Raw genomic sequence first — 23335 nt, forward strand, 5'->3', positions numbered from 1 at the left:
AATTGTGCGACACACGCGCTAACCACTGCGATGCCGTGCTGCCCTTATGGAAAAAACAAACGGACAATATTCGTTTTATAATCTATGAATCAATAATCTGTGCGCTTCCAAAAAGAGGCCCCAGCCCTCCAGCTAAGGCAAGCTTTTTATGCCAATAATTTACTAGTCTGGCCCCCGTAAGGATGTTTTTTCTACCATTTGGGCCCCTAAGCGAAATTAATTTGAAAGCCCTGTTTTAGAGTCTTAAAAAACCCCAACCATTTTTACTGTAGAACAACATGAAATATTTGAAGTGTTTTTACAGGACTTTATTTACAAAAAACAAACAAACATCGTCACACTTCTACAAACTGTGTATGATGGTCCTCTTCTTGAGGTTCTGCACGTATTCGTTGGCCTGGTCCAGGCTGGTCTTCTCCTTGACAGTAGGCGGCGGACCTTCCACCAGTTTGACAAAATAGTGGCAGTAGACTTTGTCCATGATGCCGAAGCGACCTCGGCCATGGTAGCGGATGCGTTTCAGGTACGTGCCTTTGCCAGAGTGGGACTCGGCTGCGGAAAGAAGAACAAAGCCAAAGAAGTGAAGAGGAGGCATAAATGGAGAGGAGGTGAGGAGGAATTTTTAGCTCACCAAATGCAACATAGACAAATCTTTACAATGCCTGGTAGGCTTGTAAAGCTGAGAACGACCTCAATGATGCCTGAGGTATAAATATTAGAACGGGTGGGAAGTGTAGGACCTTTGTGAATTAGATTTCATTTTGGTCGATGTTACAATGCCCTCAAGTGTACAGTAATTGCATTACAGTATTACTTTGGCAATGACATTTTTTGACTCGCTACTGTTATTACTTTTGTAACAAAATAACATATGCCAACAAAGTGTTCTATGTTTCGGTTTAGTCATGTTAAAATGATACCTTGATACCTATATCTCATGTAACCTCACCTGTATGTTTTATAAATGTGCATATTATTGCGATCATAGAATACATTTGTGGGGGGGTATAATTGACTTTTTTTCTTAAAGGGACTGCTTGGATTATTCGACCACTAGTTGTATTGGGTCATACAACTAAAAACTAGTACTAAAAACTAGTGCTAGAAAGCACGAGGAAAAATATAAAATCCAAAGACTTAAAGTGACCAAACAGCACTATTTTACTTTTCATTTTTTGCCCATCCTTTTTGAGATTTTGGCACCACAAGCAGCATGTCAGACAATAATGTCAGCTGCCTGTAGCTGATGCTCACATGATGTAAAATATATTCTATGTCTTTAGAATTGCACATTTGTCTGAGCTCATGTATTCTTGCTGATAATTCAAATCAATATAGTTTGTTTTTTTAGAATAAATAAGGGGCGTAAATATCCTAGTGGTACAATAGCATTCAGTCAAAACAAAAGAAAACATTAATTTGAATATTAAGCTAAAATACATGAACTGTCATACGATAAAAGGTCAATTAATTTAGATTTATTTTAAACAGTGAAATCCATACCTTGTAGTAGGTGTCATGTTTGTCTGACATCATGCTGTAAACTGTGCTCATTTGACACATGTATTAGTTTGGTAATCGAATATTACACAATGAACCTTTAGGTGAGAATTTTTATTGTTTTTGTATTGTAAGAGCGATATGACTTTTCTTGTAAACAAAATACCCTTTTCTGGATTTTTTATTGCAGGGAATTATAGTACAATTCAAAATAAATCAGTGGTTTTATTGTGGTGCAAATATTTTTATCTTTGTTTAGTCACGTTTAAACATTATTCTGATTAGTTATATTCAGTAATGTAACACTGACCCTTTTTACTCCTGCATCTTTTCTCATAAGTTTGCATTGTTGTGCTCACGCAATACATTTTTTGTATAATTGCCTTTCTAGTTTTTTTCTTGAGTTCTGTGATTATATATATAACATACAGTCGTATACAAAACTTGGGGCACCCCTGATCATTTTCAAGATTTTCTTTTATAAATCATTGGTTGTTCGGATCAGCAATTTCAGTTAAATATATCAAATAGCACACAAACACAGTGTCATCTGAGAAGTGAAATGAAGTTCATAGGATTTACAGAAAATGTGCAATAATTGCTTAAACAAAAGTAGACAGGTGCATACATTTGGGAACCCCAACAGAAAAATTACATCAATATTTAGTGGATCCTCCTTTTGCAGAAACAACAGCCTCCAAACGCTTCCTATGGCTTCCAATGAGGGTCTGGATTCTGGTTGAAGTTATTATTGATCATTCTTTACAAAACATCTCCATTTCAGTCAGGTTGGATGGTTTCCAAGCATGGACAGCCCGCTTTAAATCACACCAAAGATTTTCAACGATATTCAGGTCTGGGGACTGCGATGGCCATTCCAGAACATTGTACTTGTTCCTCTGCATGAATGCCTTAGTAGAATTTGAGCAGTTTTGGGGGTCCTTGTCTTGTTGAAGTATCCAGGCCCGGCGGAACTTCAGCTTTGTCACTGATTCTAGAACATCGTTCGCAAGAATATGCTGATACTGACTGGAATCCATGCGACCTTCAAATGTAACAAGATTGCCAGTAACTGCACTGGCCGCACAGCATGATGGAACACCACCAAATTTTACTGTGAGTAGCAAGTGCTTGTCTTGGAATGCTGTGTTCTTCTTCCACTATGCATACCGCTCCTTGCTATGTCCAAATAACTCAATTTTAGTTTCATCGGTCCATACCACCTTATTCCAAAATGAATCTGGCTTGTCCAAATGTGCTTGAGCAAACCTCAGCGACTGTTTGTGGCATGTGCGCAGAAAAGGCTCTTGCCGCGTTACTCTCCCATACAGCATCTCCTTGTGCAAAGTGTGCTGAATAGTTGAACGATGCGCATTGACACCATCTGCAGCAAGATCATGTTGTAGGTCTTCCGAGCTGGTCTGTGGGTTGAGTTTGACTGTTTTCAACATCCTTCGCCTTGGCTTATCTGAGATTTTTCTCGGCCTGCTACCCCGGGCCTTAACTAGAACTGTGCCTGCAGGCTTCCATTTCCTCACTATGTAACTCACAGTGGAAAGTGACAGCTGAAATCTCTAAGCTAGCTTTTTGTATCCTTCCCCTAAACCATGATGTTGATCTTTGTTTTCAGGTCATTTGACAGTTGTTCTGAGGCTCCCATGTTGCCACTCTTCAGATAAGATAGAAAGAGGTGAACAACTTGCAACTGGCCGCCTTAAATACCCTTTCTAATGATTGGCTTCACATGTGAATGTAGGTCAAGGGTCAATGAGCTTACCAAACAAATTTTGTGTTCCAATAATTTGTGCTAAAGGTATTCAAAACCCTAAAACAACAAGGGTGCGAACATTTATGCATCCGCCTACTTTTGTTTAATCAATTATGCACACTTTCTGTAAATCCTATGATTTCACTTCTCAAATATCACTGTCTTTGCCTGCTATATGATATATTTAGCTGTAATTGCTGATCCGAACAACCAATGATTTATAAAGGAAAATCTTGAAAATGATCAGGGGTGCCCAAACTTTTGCATACGACTGTATATATATCCATCCATTATCTACACTGCTTATCAGTAAGGTTGCAGGGTTGCCTGAGCCCATCCCAACTATCTTCAGGCAGTGGGCAGGGGACACCCTGAACTGGTTGCCAGCCAGTCGCAGGGCATACAGAGACAGGCAACCCACTCGCTCATTCACTCCTAGGGACAATTTGAACCGGCCAATAAACTTGACATGCATGTTTTTTGGAATGCGGGAGGAAACTTTAGTGCCCGGAGGAAACCCACGCAAGCACAGAGAGAACATACAAACTCCGCCCAGGCAGGATGGTATTTGGATGAGATTTCCATGACCTTAGAACTGTGTCACAGACAAGCTAACCATTCATCCGCCGTGCCGCATATTTTTATGTATTTAGAAAGGCTTTATACATATATGACCTATCGTAAACAAAAATGTTTGAGAAATTTTTCATTGTTGCAGGTAATTTTAATCAAATTAAAATACAATTAATGATTTTACTGGTGTGAAAATATTTCTGTCTTTGGTTAGTTATGTTAAAATGTTATCTTGATTTGTTTTATTCATTAAAGTAACGCTGACCTGTTTTACTCCTGTATTTATTCCCACAATTTTACACATTGTTGTGATCATAGAATACATATTTTTATATCACTGCCTCCTTTTTATTTAATTCTTCAGAATCTTATTTTTTGTTTACCTTTTTTTGCATGATAAAGGGGTTACACAGGTTTCTAAGGACTTTTTTGTAGTTGTGCAGGTATTTTTAATCAAATTAAAATGGAATCTATGATTTTCCTGTTGTACAAATATTGTGTATGTAATCTATATTTTGCAGTGTTTCTTTGTTTGCTAAAATCGTTCTTGTTTTATTTATTCATTTAGTTTTGAGTATTTTTGTACATTGCTGTAATCACAAGATATGGTGAGACCCAGCTAACATTCAAGCAATTACAAGACCAATGACTCTATAAAAAAGGTACATTGTTGTGATATGGCCTTTTTTTTAACTTTTTAAAATAAACAAGACCTGAATAAGATATGAACAATCTATCCCTCTAACTGCTGTGTTCCATTACAATGTTTCCCATATAATTCAGTAAAACCGAGATGAATGGACAGTCTAGTGTGTCCAGGAGCTTTGATAATTAAAAATATTAACTTTTCAGTGCTATAAAAAAACTTTAAAATACAGTACTTTCAACTCTTTACCATTCAACTTCTAACCAATGTTGACTGAAACACAGAACTGCTGCAAACTTGCAAAAATATGAATTAAAATGCAAACAAAAACACTCATATTAACCAATCATAAACCAATTAACCAAAAGTGAGGCAATATTTGCACCAATCGCATAGCCACAAAATCCACATTGCGTTTACTCACCTACATACAGGTTAGACTTGTATTCCACATTGTGATTCTTAACCGCCATCTCCTGGGCTTCAAGGAGAACCTGGATCATAATTTTCCAATTTCAATGACAATCCGGACATTTTACATGAAGGAAATAAGTGGCGCTTTAATACTGACTTCTCTCATGACCTTGGCTCCTTTTTTGAGGTTAAACTCCAATTGTGCCAAAGCCTGGTCAATGCTCATCCCCTTTATCTGCAATGGAAACATAACAGGACAATTTGCGGTAGTCTAGGTGTAACAGAGTTGAAATTTGATTGTTTTGAATGTTTTTTTGAATTCTCACAAAATCTGTGTTTTTGTTGTATTACTGTTAATATTCCGGTACCTCATTCAGTTGTTAAGTCATGGGCGTCTGCGACTGTTTTTTTCGTTTGGCACTTTATGGGCTTCAGCGCTTGCCGTAGCTTAAGTGATTTTTGTAAGCGTTGAAGATAATTGCAGTCGTGAACAGAGACCCCTGACTTTTGTATTGTTTTATTTACTGAATGCAGGCAATAAACCCAGAGATTGTGAAACCTTGTGTCGTGCATGAACGAGGGTCGCTACACTGGTGCCGTGACTACGCAACTGGATCATTTCGATCAGCCTCTGAGCAGATCCCGGCGTTGCTGCATATTCTTCTTGTGTCCACTAGAGGGTACTGTTGTACTGCATTGGCGCTTTGATTTTGTTTTATGTATTTGTGCCACTGTGCATTTGCTATCAATACGTTAATTATTAGTTAATTTCTGGTTTTTATTTTTCCTGTTTTATTTTCTATTCTTTGTATTATCGAAAGTATAATGGCTGAAGGATATAGTAGTCAAAATGACGATTTTCAGGGCTTTTCTATTGGCAGGGGTGTCCATTTTAATGGTTTGAATGCAAACACACTTACTAGTGGGTATGGAAGTAAAGGTGTAGGTGGTCTCCAAGAACATGTTAGTGATGGGAGGGACAGGGGGCGTGGTATGAGCCCAAACTGGTCTCCAAGTGAACAGTTCTTGAGGGAGAATGCACAGACTTCAACCCAAATGAGTGATAATATTGCCCTGCAACACTTGACTGACATGGTAGGCCGAATTGGAGAACAGATAGGCAACTCAGTATTGGCTAGTCTGCTCTCTTCTGGTTTCATTGATCGCACACATGCACATGACACACCAATGACTGGAAAAGCAGCGACTGTTATGAGTAAAGACGACCCTAGACCACATAACACAACGCAGGAAAACACTACACCGGTAATTGTCCATGTCAAGACTGAACGTGAAATTGTGACTTTCAGGGGAAATGGTTCTGACAAGTGTTCAATTCAAGAATGGATCACCATGACTAAAGCCCAGCTTCGGAAACAGTCCTATACAACAGCTGAGAAAGCAGATGAGATACTAAGCAGGCTTTTAGGGAGGGCAAGAGACGTTGTCAGAGTAGCTCTCAGGAGTGATGAGGCACTTGATGTGAGGCAAGACCCAGATATCATTTATGACATTCTAATACGATACTTTAGTCATTCCTCGTCAACTCTCCCGTTGCAAGATTTTTACACCACGCTACCCACGCCAAAGGAAAATCCAGTTGACTACTGGATCAGACTAAACAAAGCAGCAGAAACTGCTGATGAGGGTTTGCGTCGCTTGGGCAGAAAAATGGAAAACCTTGGCGGGGAAGTGGCACAAATGTTTGCAAAGTACTGTCCTGATCCACAGCTATCAAACATTTTCAGATGCAAGCCTGTTAATGAGTGGACCTCTAAGGACGTTCAACTCAGGATAGATGAGTATCAAAGGGAATCAGGGGCGTCAACTAGGTCTTGCAGTGTCCCTCCACTGAAGAATTACCCGACTACAGTGCTTGACAGTGAATCTCCTTGTTGTTCCTACTCTGGCTCTATAGAGACGGGTCTCCAGTCCATTTGTCCCACCCATGTTAACCCCGATCCATATACACATTTTTCGTGTGTTCGACAGCATACCCAGCGCCCACAGCATGTCTCACCGCCTGTCCGTGTCCCATCACAGCATGTCCCACCACAGTATGTCTCACCACAGTATGTCCCACAGCCTGCTCAGAAAGATGACAGTGATGTCCTTGGCCGAATGATGAGCATGCTAGAGAGAGTTTTGTCTAGAGTGGAGCCACTGAATCCTGAGCGTATTCAGAGGCGCCTAAGTCCTTTCAACTCCCCTCCATGTAAGGTGTGTGGTGGCGCTGATCACTCCACTTTATATCATTGCAAATTGAATAATCTGTGTTTCAAGTGTCTAGCCCCTGGTCACTCTAAGCAGCATTGCCCCGACAAAGTTTCTCCCCAAATCAGTTCAGTTTCGGGAAACTAGCTGACCTGTATTCAGAGGGAGGCCGTACAGGTCAAAAGTTCTCCCACCCATTTGATCTCAATTTCAATTCAGTTTTTAATTCTGACACGTTCACACAATCTCAGTTGCCTAATATTGTTTATCAAAACACACATACTGTAGGGGGCAGCGATAGTTTGTTTTATGTACCAGTTAGAGTGGGGAGCAGTATGACTTTGGGGGGGATGTTGGATAGTGGCTCCATGGCCTGTACCGTGAGTGAGACTGCTCTGCGTAAGATGCTCTCTGTTGGAGCAGTACGTACAGAAGACGAATTTTCCACCAACGTGACACTCATTGGTGTTGGGGGTCGACGAGTGTGCCCAAAGTCAGCTTTCAACATCCATATGGAAATCAATAACTGTAAAATGATTGTGCCAACAATTGTTGTTGAGGGGCAACCTGATGACCTAATCATTGGAACTAATGTTATCAGAAACATATTGCATGAGTCAAAGAAGTTTAGTGCGTACTGGACAGCAATCTCTGCTCCATCATCCACTAATGCTGAAACGGAGCAATTTCTTTCAATGCTAGCTGGCTTGCATAGATGGAGTGGTGGTGAAATGCCCGAGAAGATAGGCACAGTGCTCTGCAATTCAGCCACATGCCTTGAGCCTGGCCGTGAGTACCTCTTGTGGGGGAAGCTGTCAAAAACTGCACGAGTATCTCCTGGGAGCGCAGCGATGACAGAACCTACGTCGGCACGATCTGCCCCCAAGGGTCTAATGGTCGCCAGAATCGTCACACCTCTGTGGGCAGATGGATGGGTTCCACTGAAGGTCATGAATGTCACAGAATATCCGCTGTTTTTGAGACGCAATGCAAAGCTGGCTGACTTGGTGCCTTGTGTTGCTTTGGAGGATCTAGACCTGGTCAGTGGCCATCAGAGTACTTCCGTTGTGCAATTGCCTCCTGTCTGCTCTGATGTAAGTAATGCTGAGGAGAAGCTACAGTCTATTGGCCTGGGTGAACTAGATGTTGGCTGTTGTGATGCATCGTCTGAGTGTAAAGACAAGTTGTCAGAGCTGATCATTCACTACCAAGACGCGTAATCACCTTGACTGCGGAAAGGCGAAGGACTTTGTTCACAGAATCCATCTGGTTGACCAAAAGCCGTTCAGACTCCCTTTCAGACGTGTGCCACCGAGTCAGTATCAAAAATTACGCCAAGTCTTGAATGAAATGGAAGAGAAAGAGATCATTCGAAAGTCGACAAGTGAATATGCTTCACCTTTAGTTCTCATCTGGAAGAAGAATGGTGATATGCGTGTGTGCACTGACTTTAGGTGGTTGAACAAGAGGACTCTGAAAGACGCTCATCCTCTGCCACATCAGGCTGATTGCTTAGCAGCACTTGGTGGCAACTCCTTCTTCAGTACAATGGACTTGACGTCTGGGTTTTACAACATGCCTTTACACGAAGATGATAGGAAGTACTCAGCGTTCACTACGCCTATGGGGCTTTATGAGTACAACAGGTTGCCACAAGGGCTCTGTAATAGCCCAGGGAGTTTCATGAGGATGATGACTTCCATTTTCGGGGACCAAAACTATTTAAGTCTGTTGTGCTACTTGGACGACATTTTAGTTTTTGCCCCTGATGAAAGTTCTGCACTCAGACGTCTTGAAATGGTGTTCAGCAGACTCCGTGCCCACAATCTGAAACTGGCCCCCAGGAAATGTCACTTTTTAAGGAAATCTGTAAAATTCTTGGGCCACATTATTGATGAACATGGAGTGTCAACCGATCCAGAAAAAGTTGAAAGTATAAGCAAAATGACTGTGGCGGACTTGATGGAGTCGGATGGAGCGACACCTTCTGAGAAACGTGTACGGTCTTTCTTGGGCATGTTAAATTTTTATCAACACTTCATTCCGGGGTATTCAACACTCGCAAAGCCCTTGTTTTATCTGCTGGCTGGCCAGAAACGGAAGAAAGGCAGAAAGCCCAAATGCACTGTAGTGGGCCGCAAACTGAAATCAGGTGACTGGACTGCTGACCACGACCAGGCATTTACAGACCTCAAAAAGGCCCTTATCCATTCTGTGGTTTTGGCTCATCCAGACTTTAGTCGTCCATTTTTGCTGTCGACTGACGCCTCATTGGATGGCCTTGGAGCCGTTTTGTCCCAGGTACGTGAAGGTGACACAGTGGCTAGGCCAATTGCGTTCGCTAGCAAGTCTTTGACCCGGTCACAGAAGAACTACCCAGCTCACCGTTTGGAATTTCTTGCACTGAAGTGGGCTGTGTGTGAGAAGTTTAGCCATTGGTTGAAAGGCCATGAGTTTACCGTCTGGACTGACAATAATCCACTTACACACATTATGACTAAACCCAAATTGGACTGTTGTGAGCAAAGATGGGTGTCAAAGCTGGCCAGTTACAATTTTGAAATCAAATATGTGCCTGGTCCCAAAAACACGGTTGCTGACGCTCTCAGCCGTGTCCCTTTTTGTCAGAATGTTGGCCACAGACTAGTCAGTGAACCTCTTCATGATCTCACTGCGGAAGCTGCGGTTTTGTCTGATACAGCCGTCCAACAGACTTTCAGAGACTCTACCGATCAGCCTGTCATGGCAGAGAAGCTGTCCCATTCTTTAGCTACAAATGTCCAGTCATTACTCGTGTCGGCCCAGACTGTATCCAATCAAGAAGTTGCTGCTGTTGTCCAGTCACACACTGAATGGGCCTCCGGTGCGAGAACTCGTGCAGCTCAACTGATAAGCCACATGCCCCATCTTATCCCAGATACACTACCCAGTCTGCCTGCTTTCTCCATGGATGACCTGCGGGAGGCTCAGTCCAGGGACAGAGTTTTGTCTCGTCTTCGGTTTTATGTGGAACGGTCTCGAAGACCGTCTAGACGTGAAAGGGCACACGAGACAAGTCAAGTTCTGGGCCTCCTGAAGCACTGGGAGAAGTTTGTTCTGAGTGATGATGTTTTGTACAGAGTATCCCGTAATCAGATTTCAAATGCAAAACGCCATCAGTTAGTGGTCCCTGATTGCCTGAAGGCCGAAGTTTTAAAAGGGGTGCATGACAGTGCGGGCCATCAAGACCAGTCAAGAACCCTGAGCATCGCCAGACAGAGATTCTTTTGGTTGCATATGGACAGAGATGTGAGGATGCATGTTCGTCAATGTCAGCGTTGCATAGTCAGCAAAGTCACTGAGCCTGCAGGGAGGGCCCCTCTGGAAAGCATTGCCACTTCCCGCCCATTGCAACTTGTTTGTATTGATTTCTGGTCCGCTGAAGATTCACACAACAAATCTGTTGACGTACTAGTCATAACAGACCATTTCACCAGATTGGCACAAGCTTTTCCATGTAGAGACCAGTCAGCCAGGCAAGTAGCTAAAGTTCTATGGGAAAAGTATTTTTGTGTTTATGGCTTTCCGGAGAGGATCCACAGTGATCAAGGCCCAAGCTTTGAGAGCAATTTGGTCGCAGAACTTTTACAATTATCTGGGGTGCGTAAGTCACATACTACCCCGTACCATCCGATGGGAAATGGAAGTGTTGAGCGTTTTAATCGTACTTTGGGCAATATGATCAGAGCTCTGCCCCCTGAATCAAAGCAGGACTGGCCAAGACGTTTACAAACACTCACATTCATGTACAATTGCACTGCTCATGAAACTACTGGATATGCACCATTTTACTTGATGTTTGGGAGAGTTCCTCGCCTCCCAGTTGACACTCTGTTTGGGAACATTTTGTCTGACCCTGACATTACCACCTACGGCAGATATGTTGCAAAACTGTCTGAAGACCTGAAGGAGGCTATGTCAATTGCTCAGGAACATGCAAAAAAGGAACAGGGCAGACAGACTCGACTCTATAACAGGGCAGCAAAAGGGCCGTCAATTGAAGTTGGAGATAGAGTCCTTGTGGCGAACAAAAATGAGAGGGGCAAGCGAAAATTGGCTGATAGGTGGGAGTCTATCATCTACACTGTTATTGAGATGAACCCTCAAACACACACATTCAGAATTCAAGACACCATCACAGGGAATGAGAAGGTTGTTCACCGTAACCTGCTGATGTTGGTTAACTTTCTCCCAGTTCAAGACCAGCCCTCTCCCCAGTCTGATTTGTCTTTGTCCTCTGCACAATCATCTGCCTCTGTTTGTTCTTCAATGACCAGTCCCACTGTCTCCGAAGAGTCTCATGCTCGAGTGCCTGCTCAGCTAAACCGGTCTGGATGTGCGGCAGATGATGCGCAGAGTCTTGTAAGCATCTCAGGCCTTGACAACTACACAGATCTCACACCTGCATCTGGGGAGAGAACCAGAGAGTGGGTGCATGGGCTGAACTCTGAAAGTTCTGATCACTCTGGTCATTCCTTGACCACTCATACTCACGACACTGCTGTTAGGGATGACAATTCGACTCTTAGTGAGCATGATCATGTTCAATCTGTAGTGGCTGCTGTCTCTGGAGGTAACGTTAGCCACACTGATCAACCAGAGTCTGCACCACACCGCACTACACGCCTGGGTCGTGTTATACGACCAGTCAACAGGCTTCTTCACACTATGGCTAGACAAGATGTCACCAGACACCTACAGTGTAATGTTTAGACTATGCGTAACACAGTAGTTCGAGCTCTTGGGGCATGACATTTTTTCCCTTTAAAATTCTTCTGAAATAACTTGGTTTTGGAGAGAATGTTTTGTGCTCATTTATGTCTTGTATATGTCTTGGGTGAATGTGGAATGTGTAAGGCATTCTATAGCCGGTGGCTGGTTCAGAGAATTTTCTCTGGCCACTGCATCCTTAAAGGATACTTCTCAAGTCGGTCCTAATATGTGTGACCCAATGACTACTGTTATATATTGATTTTGATTTTATAACCAAGTGTGAGATTTTGTCCAGAATTCGGTGGGGGTGGGTGTAACAGAGTTGAAATTTGATTGTTTTGAATGTTTTTTTGAATTCTCACAAAATCTGTGTTTTTGTTGTATTACTGTTAATATTCCGGTACCTCATTCAGTTGTTAAGTCATGGGCGTCTGCGACTGTTTTTTTCGTTTGGCACTTTATGGGCTTCAGCGCTTGCCGTAGCTTAAGTGATTTTTGTAAGCGTTGAAGATAATTGCAGTCGTGAACAGAGACCCCTGACTTTTGTATTGTTTTATTTACTGAATGCAGGCAATAAACCCAGAGATTGTGAAACCTTGTGTCGTGCATGAACGAGGGTCGCTACATACGCATACCTGACCAAGGGGCAATACTATGTAATACAATAGGAAAATATTATGACAAAAGGGAAATAAAAAAAAAACCTTCATCTTTAAAAGGTGTTCTTACCATTTTCGCCAGGTACCACATCTTGTCTTTGCTATACTTGATCTGTCTCCTCGAATGATGGACTTCCTGTGCATGAAATCAGAAGAAAGTCCACATACCTTTCCTTAACATAATTTTATGGTTAAAAAAAGTGACGTACCGCTGGTCTTCGGGGTTCGCCTGGCAATTGAGGTGGATAAACGATCCTGTTTTTCCTTTCCCATTTGTTACCTTCTAGTGTTGTGCTAATGTGGAAGCATGACTTCTGCTGAGGACCAACTGTTAATGTTGCCAATCTGGTCACAGTAAAATTGGAGGGTTGTTATTAATATAATTGAATGAAAAAAGTGCATGCACCCATCCATTTGATTGAATTGACAATATCAATGTGTCCTTCTGACGTGCATGCAAACAGCGCTATTTGCATACCTCGGTTGAAAAAGTCGTAAAATACTCCTTAATGGTGCAAAACCTGTAAGTGAATTGCAAAACAATGACAAAATAAAGACATTACTGGTCATGTTCCATACCGAAATGTCATGTTTTACTTACTGCATCCTGTCATGGTTGCGGCCATTATGGCTCGCTTTGTAAATTGCTTTACGGCAACGTCGTGCGTAAATTATTTTCCTGAAGCTCTATCAATTTTTAATTTAAAATACCCACAAATAGTGCATGAAAATAATCATAATGTAAATGCATGTTTTAGTTGCAGAAGAAGCCATTTTATAATTAATGAATAACATTTCTTTCTTATGACACTCTAAAAAGGCTTCCGTAGCGGGGCGTTTTTACGACAACACGCCAACTTATGGTCGTTGCCGTGACGCTGCTTCAGTCCGAAAAACATGTGAGACGTCCTCCTACTGTGTTAGTCTCCAATGAGTTTTGTTTTTATTTACTAAGAAATAATTTAAACGGTTTTGCATCATCATGCATGATCGGGTTCTTCCTGCATCTCCTAATTGGTACTGTTCTCGTTGCTGCGACATCAGCATCAGGGGATTACTAGGATTCGGAGCCAAAAACTTCGTCTATTTGATTGATGTTTCTGCATTTACCTGCATCACTCAAGGTGAGTGTTCGTCACTTAAAATGGACTAGTGTACAGTACTGTACGTGTTTTGCCTTTTTGTAGCAACAATGCCTTATCCTTCTCGCAACACAATTTCTATACACTCCATCCCTTTGATGTTGGATTTCAAAGTAGAATCAAACCCTTCCAAAATATTAAAAATTGCTTGCATTGAAACAAAATGAAGTGGGATCATTTGTATTCCTAATGCACAAATTGCCCTCAAAAGTGCTACACGTGAATCAAGGCAACCATGAAAAGCTATAGCAACAACTTATTCACCATTGACCCCTTTTCATTTGTGCACAAAATCCACCCTCCTTTCACCAAGAAGATTTCAAATACTTTTTTTGTGTTTCAGTTCCATCAGGAAGTTATTTTCTATTATCATTAAAGATAACGCTGAAAGTTGAGCCTGTCCTGTCATATATCTGGCATAAGTTTGCATTTGATTTAACACTGGTAAAAGTACCTTTGTGGTCAGGAGGATTTTTTTCTTCACATTTTCGTTAAAATACATTGGTTACCGCCTCTAGCCAATCATAGAGTATGAGACCGGTGACGTTTCCTAATGTCTGCTTGCAGGCACTGACTCATCTCATTAGCTGCACCGCTTATCCTCAGTAGGGTCGCGGGGGTGCTGGAGCCCATCCCAGCAATCATTGGGCAGTGGGCAGGGGACACCCTGAACTGGTTGCCAGCCAATCGCAGGGCACACAGGGACAGACAACTCGCTCGTCCATTCACACCTAGGGACAATTTGGACCGGCCAATCCACCTGAAATGCATGTCTTTGGAATGTGGGAGGAAACCGGAGTGCCCAGAGGAAACCCACGCAAGCACGGTGAGAACATACAAACTCCGCACAGGAAGTCCGGTAGCTGGATTTGAACCCACACAGGAGGTTCCCGAGACCTTAGAACTGTACCGCACACGCGCTAACCACTGCGCCGCCGTGCTGGGCACTGACTTGCCAACTCTTAATCCGTTTGGCTAAATCAACAGCTTTATTGTCATTTATTTTATGACTCAGAACCTGCAGAGCTGATTGTGAAGGCGCAGACATCTGACCTGGGCAACAAGTAATGGCAAGAATTTAATTGGTTAACTTCTTAAATATGAAAGCATACATCTGGAAGCAGAGTAACCAGGAGAAAACCAATAAAAGGAAGCTGACAATATGGAATTATTTAATGATTATTCATGGACAAAACATAATTACTATCACCTGGTTCAGATAGCAGCACGGCGGATGAGTAGTTTAGCGTCAGCACCACATGTCAGAGGTCCTGGGTCCAAATCCAGGTATTGGCCCACACGTGCGGAGTTTGTATGTTCTCCTTGTGCCTGCGTTGGTTTCTTCCGGGTAATCCGGTTTCCTCCCACATTACATAGACCCCTGCAATCCTACTGAGTATAAGCTGTGCAGAAAATTGATAGCTGGATTATTCAGATATTGTTTAGGGAAGCCGAGAGGGCCTGCACTGTCTAAATACATCTTCAAATTTACAGGTGTTCTCGTGGGTCACAAAAGTTTGGTGTCAGGCGTTTCCTTCTGCCAAGATGCCACACAGAGTAACATTTGTGCCACCTCCTCCAATGACGGCGTCATCATATTCTGGGATATCCAAAGTAGATCGATTTTACGGGAGCATGCGCCTCATCAGGTTTGTTTTAACGCTCCAAGTGTGATCCTGGTCCTGGATTACAAGCTCCGATCCACTTTCAGTGCGCCGTCTCGGCCTTACACTGGTCCCCGTTGGACAAGAACCTGGTGGTGTCAGGCGACGAGAAGGGTATGGTGGTGTGTCACTGGTACAACAAGGGAGACACGGCCAGCTTCTTCCCTGAAGCCAGAAGCATCATCTGCCTGACCTGCTCTCCGCATGACTGGAGCACGGTGGCTGTTGGGTAAAAAAATGCTTTGAAAGGAATTACAAAATACTTTTTTTTTAATTAGGTACAGAAAGTGTAGTGTTCCTCCCCGCAATCACGTTGATATGTTGCAAAATATTCCACGCACCGGGGGACTCGGGAAATTTAGTCTCAAAGTTGACCGATTTGGCATGTATCCTCTATAGTTGTGACATCACAGGAAGAAGACAAGACCCTTAACAATGGCACATCTCATTTAAATAACATATGACAAACTGTCCAAAACAGAGCGATTGTCGTCAACAGCAATTGCATACAGCTTATTTCTGCTTGGAGATATTCTAACTTTGCTTACCGTGTTGCTGGGGGACTTGTAACTATAATAGGTTTGTAAGGTAGGTTTTCCTGCTACTGATACAGTGGCCGTCCCCTTTATCCCATTGCCACCGTTTAAGTTTGCAATCGTGGCTCCTGCTTTTGTGTTTTTTGTCTTTCTATTAGTGATGACAGGGTTTATAGAGAGGCGTTGTGGCAAGTGATGGTAATGTATGGAGTGGGTGGAAAGTTTTTGGAAGCATTGAAGAGTTTTTATATGAACAGCAGAGCATGTGTAAGAGTAGGGAGTGAGACAAGTGAGTGGTTCCCTGTGTTGACTGGTGTGAGACAGGGGTGTGTGATGTCACCATGGCCGTTTAATGTGTACATGGATGGCGTGGTGAGAGAGGTGAATGCAAGAGTATTTGGCAGAGGTGGACAACAGTGGAACAGTGTGGCAGGTAAGTCAGTTGTTGTTTGCAGTTGACACAGCGCTTGTGGCTGATTCTGAGGAAACATTGAGAAGGTTGGTAACAGAGTTTGGAAGAGTATGTGATAGGCGTAAGTTATGTGTCAATGTTGGGAAGAGTAAGGTGATGAAGTGTTCACGTGATTGAGTGGGCATGACGTTAGAAATCAGGTTGCATGGACAGGTGCTGGAAGAAGTTGAAAGCTTTAGGTACTTGGGTTGTGACGTGGCTGCAGTTGGTGGAATGGAGTGTGAGGTATTGCACAGAGTGAATCAAGGAAGCAAGGTTTTGGGTGCTCTGAGGAGAGTGATGAGCAACAAAAGTATGGATGTTAAGAGGGGACTGTATGAGAGTGTGATTGTGCCGACTGTGTTGTATGGTGCAGAGACTTGGAGCCTGAATGCAGATTAAAGAAGGAAATTGAATGTTTTTGAGATGAAGAGTTTGAGGAGTATGTTAGGAGTGACAACATTGGATAGATTGAGAAATGAAATTGTGAGAGACAGAACTGAAGTAGTAGTGGAACTGAGCAAGCGTGTGGATAATAGAGTACTCGGTTGGTTTGGACACATGGAGAGGATGGATGAGGAGTGAATGTTGAAGAGGATCTACAGAGCAGAAGTAAATGGAAGGAGACCAAGAGGAAGGCAGTGATTGACGCTGATGGATGGTGTTATGAGTGCACTGCAGGAAAGAGGTCTAAATATAATGGAAGCTAGAGCTCTTGTTGGTGATAGGAAGGAGTGGAGAGGTGTTGTGAAAGGATAGTGGGATTGTGGACGCGTTCTTAAGGATGGGCTTGGCACCCGTATGATGTGGCAGGGGTAAACCAGTGAAAGCTGTCGGGACCTGCTGTTGAACAAAAGAGTGTGTTGTGTCACCCTGACCCGAGTGGCATGGCCGCTTTCTGTTGTTCCATTTTATCTGGAGGGACGAAAGCATGACCAACTTAGGTGTCGAGGTGCTTAACTTGTTTGGGTGTTTGAGCAATCTGGTTGGCCATGGTCCAAAACATTTTGTGTGTGTTTTTTTCCCCCTTTTATTTTCTTTGTTATTGCATGTGTTTGTCTTGCTGTCGGTCACCCCTCTTGAGGGATATGACCAAGGTAGATAGATAGATAGATGGATAAAATTAGTGTTGGGAATTCAGATTCTCTTTGAGAATTGGCTGTTTTAACTTTGCTCCGAAACTGTTTTTCAGATTTGTTTGTTGCTTTAATCAATTATTTTACCAGTAATAATGTAACATTGTGCATGTAATTCATGGATAAAAAAAATCACTTTATCATTATATTTTGCTAGCTTTTAATTTCTTCACTATACAGTGAACTTAACTGATTTAAACTTTTCTCTACTGAGGAACTTAAAAGTTAAGCAACACAGACTCTCTGGAAAACACAGCGGTGCACAACACAATAAAAATGAGAAATACGTACATACTCTTGAGTGCTATGAACAAATTAAAAACAAGAACCTTTAACTATTTACAATTCAGTTTTTAACCAATATAGGCTGAAACAACAGATCACTTCTGAAAAACACAAACAAATATATAAATGTGAAACTAAAATAATATTATCACTAGTCCCTTCTATGCTTTAGAGCCTCAGCCATTAATTTAATTAAAACCAATTAAAAAGTGAGTCTTTGATCTTTTTCAAACGAAATATCTTAGTTTTTTTGATCAACTTTGAGTTGATAAATATTTAAAAAATTATTAAATTTGTTAATACAAGTTAATGAGACACTGTGAGGGGACCAATTAGACTCCAGCGGCCCGCCGGAGACTTCCAACAGTATAGGAAACGCTGGTTATTTAAACTACCTGTTTAATGTTTGTGTTATGTCATGCCTTACTTATTTCTCTATGTGCAGATACAAAGATGGGCTGATTGCGCTGCTCGACATAAGCAAAAAGGGGGAAGTGATGCAGCGGCTACGGGGACACGATGATGACATCCACTCTCTGGCTTGGTCGCCACTCATCAACAAAGACAACCTCCCATGGAGAGCAGAGGCTAATGGTGAAGGTAACTGCTTTATCATTCTCCACTGTGCAATTATAATGCTTTTAATAAAATTATCCTTCTAAATGTCTGTTGCCTTATGTTGTGTATGTTCTAGCTTTTAATGGGGTTGTTGCAGCAGAGGAAAAAGGCTGCTATCTTGCGTCGGGAAGCAAAGACCAGACAGTGAGGGTCTGGAACCCAGCCACGGGAAAAGGTGCGGTATTTTACTTTTTTAAATACAGTAAAATGCATTTTGGCTATTTACCTGAGTGCACCTTATTGTTTTTTCATTTCCTCAATTCTCAAGTCAAGCTCTAGATCAGGGGTCAGCAACCTTTTCGGTGTGGAGTGCCACTTTCAAATTTCCTTGTAAATCAGTGTGCCACACCGAGATCAATGAGTCGCACAACAATTTTTTAAATATCCGACAGAGCTGTAATTTTACACTAATCCGAATATACTACATTGGATATACATTGGAATCGTGGAACTGACCAATTTATCTTTCACTATACTTGTTCATTAATAAACTAAAATATGAATGTGAGCAACATGTGGAAAGGCTTGTAGACATCCATGGCTTCAACTTTTTACCACAAGAATCAACCATTCTTCATCAACAATGAACTACAATCAAAAACAATTGGTATGGAGAGCTACCATACCATTCATCAATGTAATCTTATTGCAGAAAATATCAAAACTTAAAATAACAGCAGCAAAGCAGGAGGCTACTTAAAAATAGGTGCAACAGATAACAATGTGATAACTTGGTTCAGTGGTGGTGTTTTTAGCTGTGATAAAGGTTTTCACGGTCTGTGTTTGTTGGCCGTACCTGGGCACAGCACGTTTTAATGTCTCCGCCTTGTCAGACTCCTCCTTGGATTCATGTTCATGTTTCGTCTTGTAAAACACTTGATGTGCGAGGTACAAGACTCGAGGCATAATGAACAAACAGCACTGTGGTTTTTTTTTTTTTCACAAAGCCCCAGTCATTTGTCCACACTGGCTGAAAAAAACGAGATTTTTTTCGATGGAGGAGCAGTCATGATTCATTTATCGCGGCGTTAAGGCGCGGCGCAGACATACACTCACACACGAAGCAGAGGAGGAGGGGCGCTACTGTAAAGCCCCTAAACAACAATGCGCTTTTTCAAAATTATCATTATTATTCGTAATAATTGCATTAATTGATTTAATCAGGCCTGCCATAAATTTTCGAGTATGTTATAAAAAGAAGCAATATTTTAGGAACTTCTATCAAAGATTATGCTTTTTTTAAAAAAAATAAATACAAACCAAATGCTCTCTCCTGATCATAGATAGCATTGTTGAGTTTTGAAAGTGTGGTGAGTTAGTTCAGGTGTAAAAGTGCATTCACTCAACTGTTGAAATAGAGCTGTTAACACATTCAATGCCAAACATTAAAATATTTTCTTCGCCGTTTTTTGTAAATAAATGCATACATGCCAACCATAGGACATCAAAAGCGGTATATTTTATTGCGTGCTCTATTTCTACGCACAAAATACAATCTATCGCCAGAAATTTACCAAAAAATGTTATTGTGCGATTATTGAAAGTGTTTTAGCAAATTCTATTATTGTTTGGTTTGGTCGAATCACAAAGAAAGATCTGTCGAAGTTCAATTCTGTAATCCGCTCAGCGGAAAAGATTGTGGGCACCGGTCTGCCATCCCTGGAATCTATATATAATGATAGAGTTTTGAAACGTACCTCAAATATTCTTAAGGATGAGAGTCATCCAGGTAATGATCATTTTCATCTGTTACGGAGCGGTAGATGCTTGAAGTCATTCAAGGGTACTAAAAAGTTTACAAACAGTTTTTACCCGAGTGCTGTCCGAATTTTTAATAATTGTAAATTGTAATTTCTGTTTTTCGTTTTATATTCGGAATGTTTAATGTTGTTAAATTTTCAAATTCTCACTGAGCCGAGACAACGAAACAATTTCCGAAGATTTTTATGTGAAGATTATTGGTTGAATAAACTAACTAACAAACAAACAGACAAACAGACAAACAACAACATGTACTTGTTTAAAAAACGGAAGTGGCAAACTTTTACCAAAACAGAAATCTAATGAGCTGTTGGGTGCATGAAGACATAGTCGCGCTTCAAAATACGTTTGAAAAGGCAAATGTTTTTCAAGAGGCCGTAAATGTGGGGCCAAATGTGGTAGCGTTAGCAGGCATGTATAAGTTTTATTGCGTGGTGAGTTGTTTCAGGTGAAAAACTGCATTTACTCAACTGCTGAAATAAACCCTATCATACCAAACATGAAAAACTTTATTCCTCATCTTTTGTGGACAAATATGTTGTGTTTAGAAAAGATCCCTTATCATCCGTCATTATGCCGTGTAGGTTACTAATGTAGGTTGAATGATAAGAAACATAATGAAACGATGCTAAAATTTCTAGTTGATATTCTTTAACTGGTCTGTCTTGCCTAAGAACAGAAAGTCGATTTGGCCCCAGAGCCAACCTGAGTTTGACATCCCTGCTCTAGGTTCCACAAGATGGCAGCAAATTACTGCTTCCTACCAAATACATTCCCTCAACTCACTTTTGCATTAGGAGACCTAAAATTAGCGCTCTATTAGAACACTACTGTGCTACCAAATACTAAAAGTCTTCCGTAGTCTACTATGCCAGTATATAGCATATTACACGATAGGCATTTTCAATAAAACAACAAAAATAAAAAAAACATAAAAAATCCGGCATAGTTTACTTTTGTATTGACAATGTTCCTTGGTTGTTTATAGTGCATCCGCGTCATCTGGTTGACTTTTGCAGAGACAACAGATTTGGTGTGCAGTTTCTTTCTTTCTAAGAACCACTTTCAATTTAATCATGATGCTCTTACATGCTACAATGAAAAAAAAAATCAAAATCCGTCAATTCTGTTTATACTTTCAGAAACAGGATTTTCAATAATTGGAAGCTCTATCACAATTAATCCTTTGGTTCGAGCATTTATTCTTTTCCAAAAAATAACAAGTTCCACACAAATAATGGAAAATAGAACTAAATAAAAAAATAACAGTCAAAGTTGAGAAAAATAGCACTATAATTGATGGACCTAAAATAATTATTGCTGTCAAATGACGGGACTATTTATTCACCATTAATCACATTTTCCTCTCATAATTTTTAGCTAGTTTTGCATACAAAGCTGTAAAACATTTTACAATTTATTTTTTATTTATTTCTACACAACTGACCAGTGATTTCCCACTCACTGTGCTTTCATAGTTTCACTAACTGCATTTTTGGGAAGGGAGTTTTGAACATTTGACTGCATTTGAAAGCACCACATGGTTCATTGACTTTATGTACTTTTTGTGGCTATTTGCTATTTTTGCAGTTTCGTACAAAGACTAATTACTACCAGTTTCTTGGCGTACGTAGTTAGCGTTAATGAACCACAGTGGCAATATTGGCTACAAATTAGCAGGAGCCTGATTGGTTAAAAATGGGGGTTTGCAGAGTATTGCCGCTACACGCATGATGCAAGAGACATTAGTTTTTCTAGTCACAAATGTTTGTGGATGTACGTATCTGCAATGCCAGCCACATAAGCATTGGCGACAGGCGTTTCTGAGATGCCTTTGGTATATAACCCAATATACTTTAGCAGTACGCTAAATGCCTTTTTGGTCATCAAAACTTTGAAGACGGCGAGATGTTGGTCCACAGGTTTATTTATTTGAAAAAGGTGTTTAGCATACTGCGAAAGTATGCTTGGACGTATAAAGTGAGCACAACGGTAAAAGGACAATGCTTTGTATGGCATAAAATGTGAGCAGATGTCTTTGGATGTAAGCAGACAGTTTGACTCAGCGGTTGCTTACCATGTGCTTCTACTTCCTTATTTACATCTGAGTGAACACAACTTCCTTAGTCTCTAAAGGGGCCAGTGCTATCCAACATACAATACACTCAGAAAATCTAGTTATAAAAATAAATTGCACACTCCCTGCCTGGCGGGATTAAACGTTTCATTTGAACATCCAACAAAATAAGTTAACACCCATGACAACATCAAACCGCGTCTGGTGGACCCATCCAATATAGTTGACTGTTTACATCAGGGATTGTATGGGTGCTCGAAATCCTCGAATACTTGAATTTTAATATTGCGTTTTAAGGTCTGAAAACAGATTGGATTTTGGGTGAAATGCTTGAAATTGCTGCCATGTTTCTCAACAAGTCTGTTTAAAAACGACACTGCTCTGGTGGCTTTGCTTTGCGAATGCATTTATTTTTCCCTCGTGACAGCTAGCATTCATTTGTATGTCTTTCATCTTGTAAAGCGCCATTGCCCCCTACGGGTAGAACCCAATAGGATAGCCGCATGCTACACCTAAACGGGGCACTATGAAATGTGTAATAGTGTAAGGATTACGTATCAATTGTGGACATAGATTACAGCCATGCAAAAAATTAGGGTAGTGTTTCACAGTCGCAAATTGTGATGGGAAGAACTGCAGAGGACACCTGCGCCAAATAATCAGATGCGCTGTATGTATGTGTTAAATACAGTAATGGAACCAGTAACTAATACTGCGCCTTTTAACACGGTGAGCTATATGGTCGTGAAAATACGGTATTACTCATTTTTACCCAATACTTATAATATGGGGAGAGATTTGTCTCAAAAACAAATATATTTGCAATTTCTTTAAGATCTCAAAATCATGTCTTGATGAAATCACACGAAGATAAAAAATAGCAGATATATTTTTGACTTTGCAAAATACATGATCCACACCATATTTCTTCTTTAAATGGTACTGGAGAAATTTAAATTTCAAAAATGCTTTGAAAGTGATCTGTAGTTTGGAATAGTCTTTGAACTGTGCAGCCCTTTGAGACTCTTTGATTGACTCTTGATTAGGCTATACAAATAAACATGACTTAATTTTGGCCATGAAAACGTGTACAGGGTTTGTACATTCAAGAATGCACTTGACGTCACGTGAAAACTATT

General features: G+C 41.1%; 2 protein-coding genes across 3 annotated transcripts in view; one reads left to right on the plus strand and one right to left on the minus strand.

The window, feature by feature from the left end:
- Window positions 1-293: 293 nt before the first annotated feature.
- mrpl22 (mitochondrial ribosomal protein L22) lies at window positions 294-13322 on the minus strand. 2 transcript variants are annotated; one of them, XM_088320444.1, is made up of 7 exons: window positions 13128-13322; window positions 13005-13047; window positions 12736-12871; window positions 12597-12662; window positions 5059-5136; window positions 4912-4981; window positions 294-552 (listed from the first exon to the last, which is right to left on the minus strand). In XM_088320444.1, the coding sequence occupies exons 1-7, from the start codon at window positions 13150-13152 to the stop codon at window positions 344-346; spliced, it is 627 nt and encodes a 208-aa protein (XP_088176570.1). In that variant the 5' UTR covers window positions 13153-13322; the 3' UTR covers window positions 294-343. The 2 variants fall into 2 exon arrangements, with proteins under 2 accessions (XP_088176570.1, XP_088176569.1); XM_088320443.1 differs by having other exon boundaries at window positions 13005-13152.
- A 51-nt stretch (window positions 13323-13373) lies between these two features.
- gemin5 (gem (nuclear organelle) associated protein 5) overlaps window positions 13374-23335 on the plus strand; it is a 40843-nt gene continuing 30881 nt past the window's right edge. The window contains exons 1-5 of the mRNA XM_088320441.1: window positions 13374-13650; window positions 15163-15317; window positions 15380-15561; window positions 18186-18340; window positions 18435-18533. Coding sequence (XP_088176567.1) covers window positions 13509-13650; window positions 15163-15317; window positions 15380-15561; window positions 18186-18340; window positions 18435-18533 — 733 coding nt within the window. The 5' untranslated portion in view covers window positions 13374-13508. The remainder of the gene's footprint in view (window positions 13651-15162; window positions 15318-15379; window positions 15562-18185; window positions 18341-18434; window positions 18534-23335) is intronic.

This window comes from Urocampus carinirostris, chromosome 17, assembly GCF_059441175.1.
Source record: "Urocampus carinirostris isolate Australia breed hairy pipefish chromosome 17, RoL_Ucar_1.0, whole genome shotgun sequence".
NCBI classification, from domain to species: domain Eukaryota; kingdom Metazoa; phylum Chordata; class Actinopteri; order Syngnathiformes; family Syngnathidae; genus Urocampus; species Urocampus carinirostris.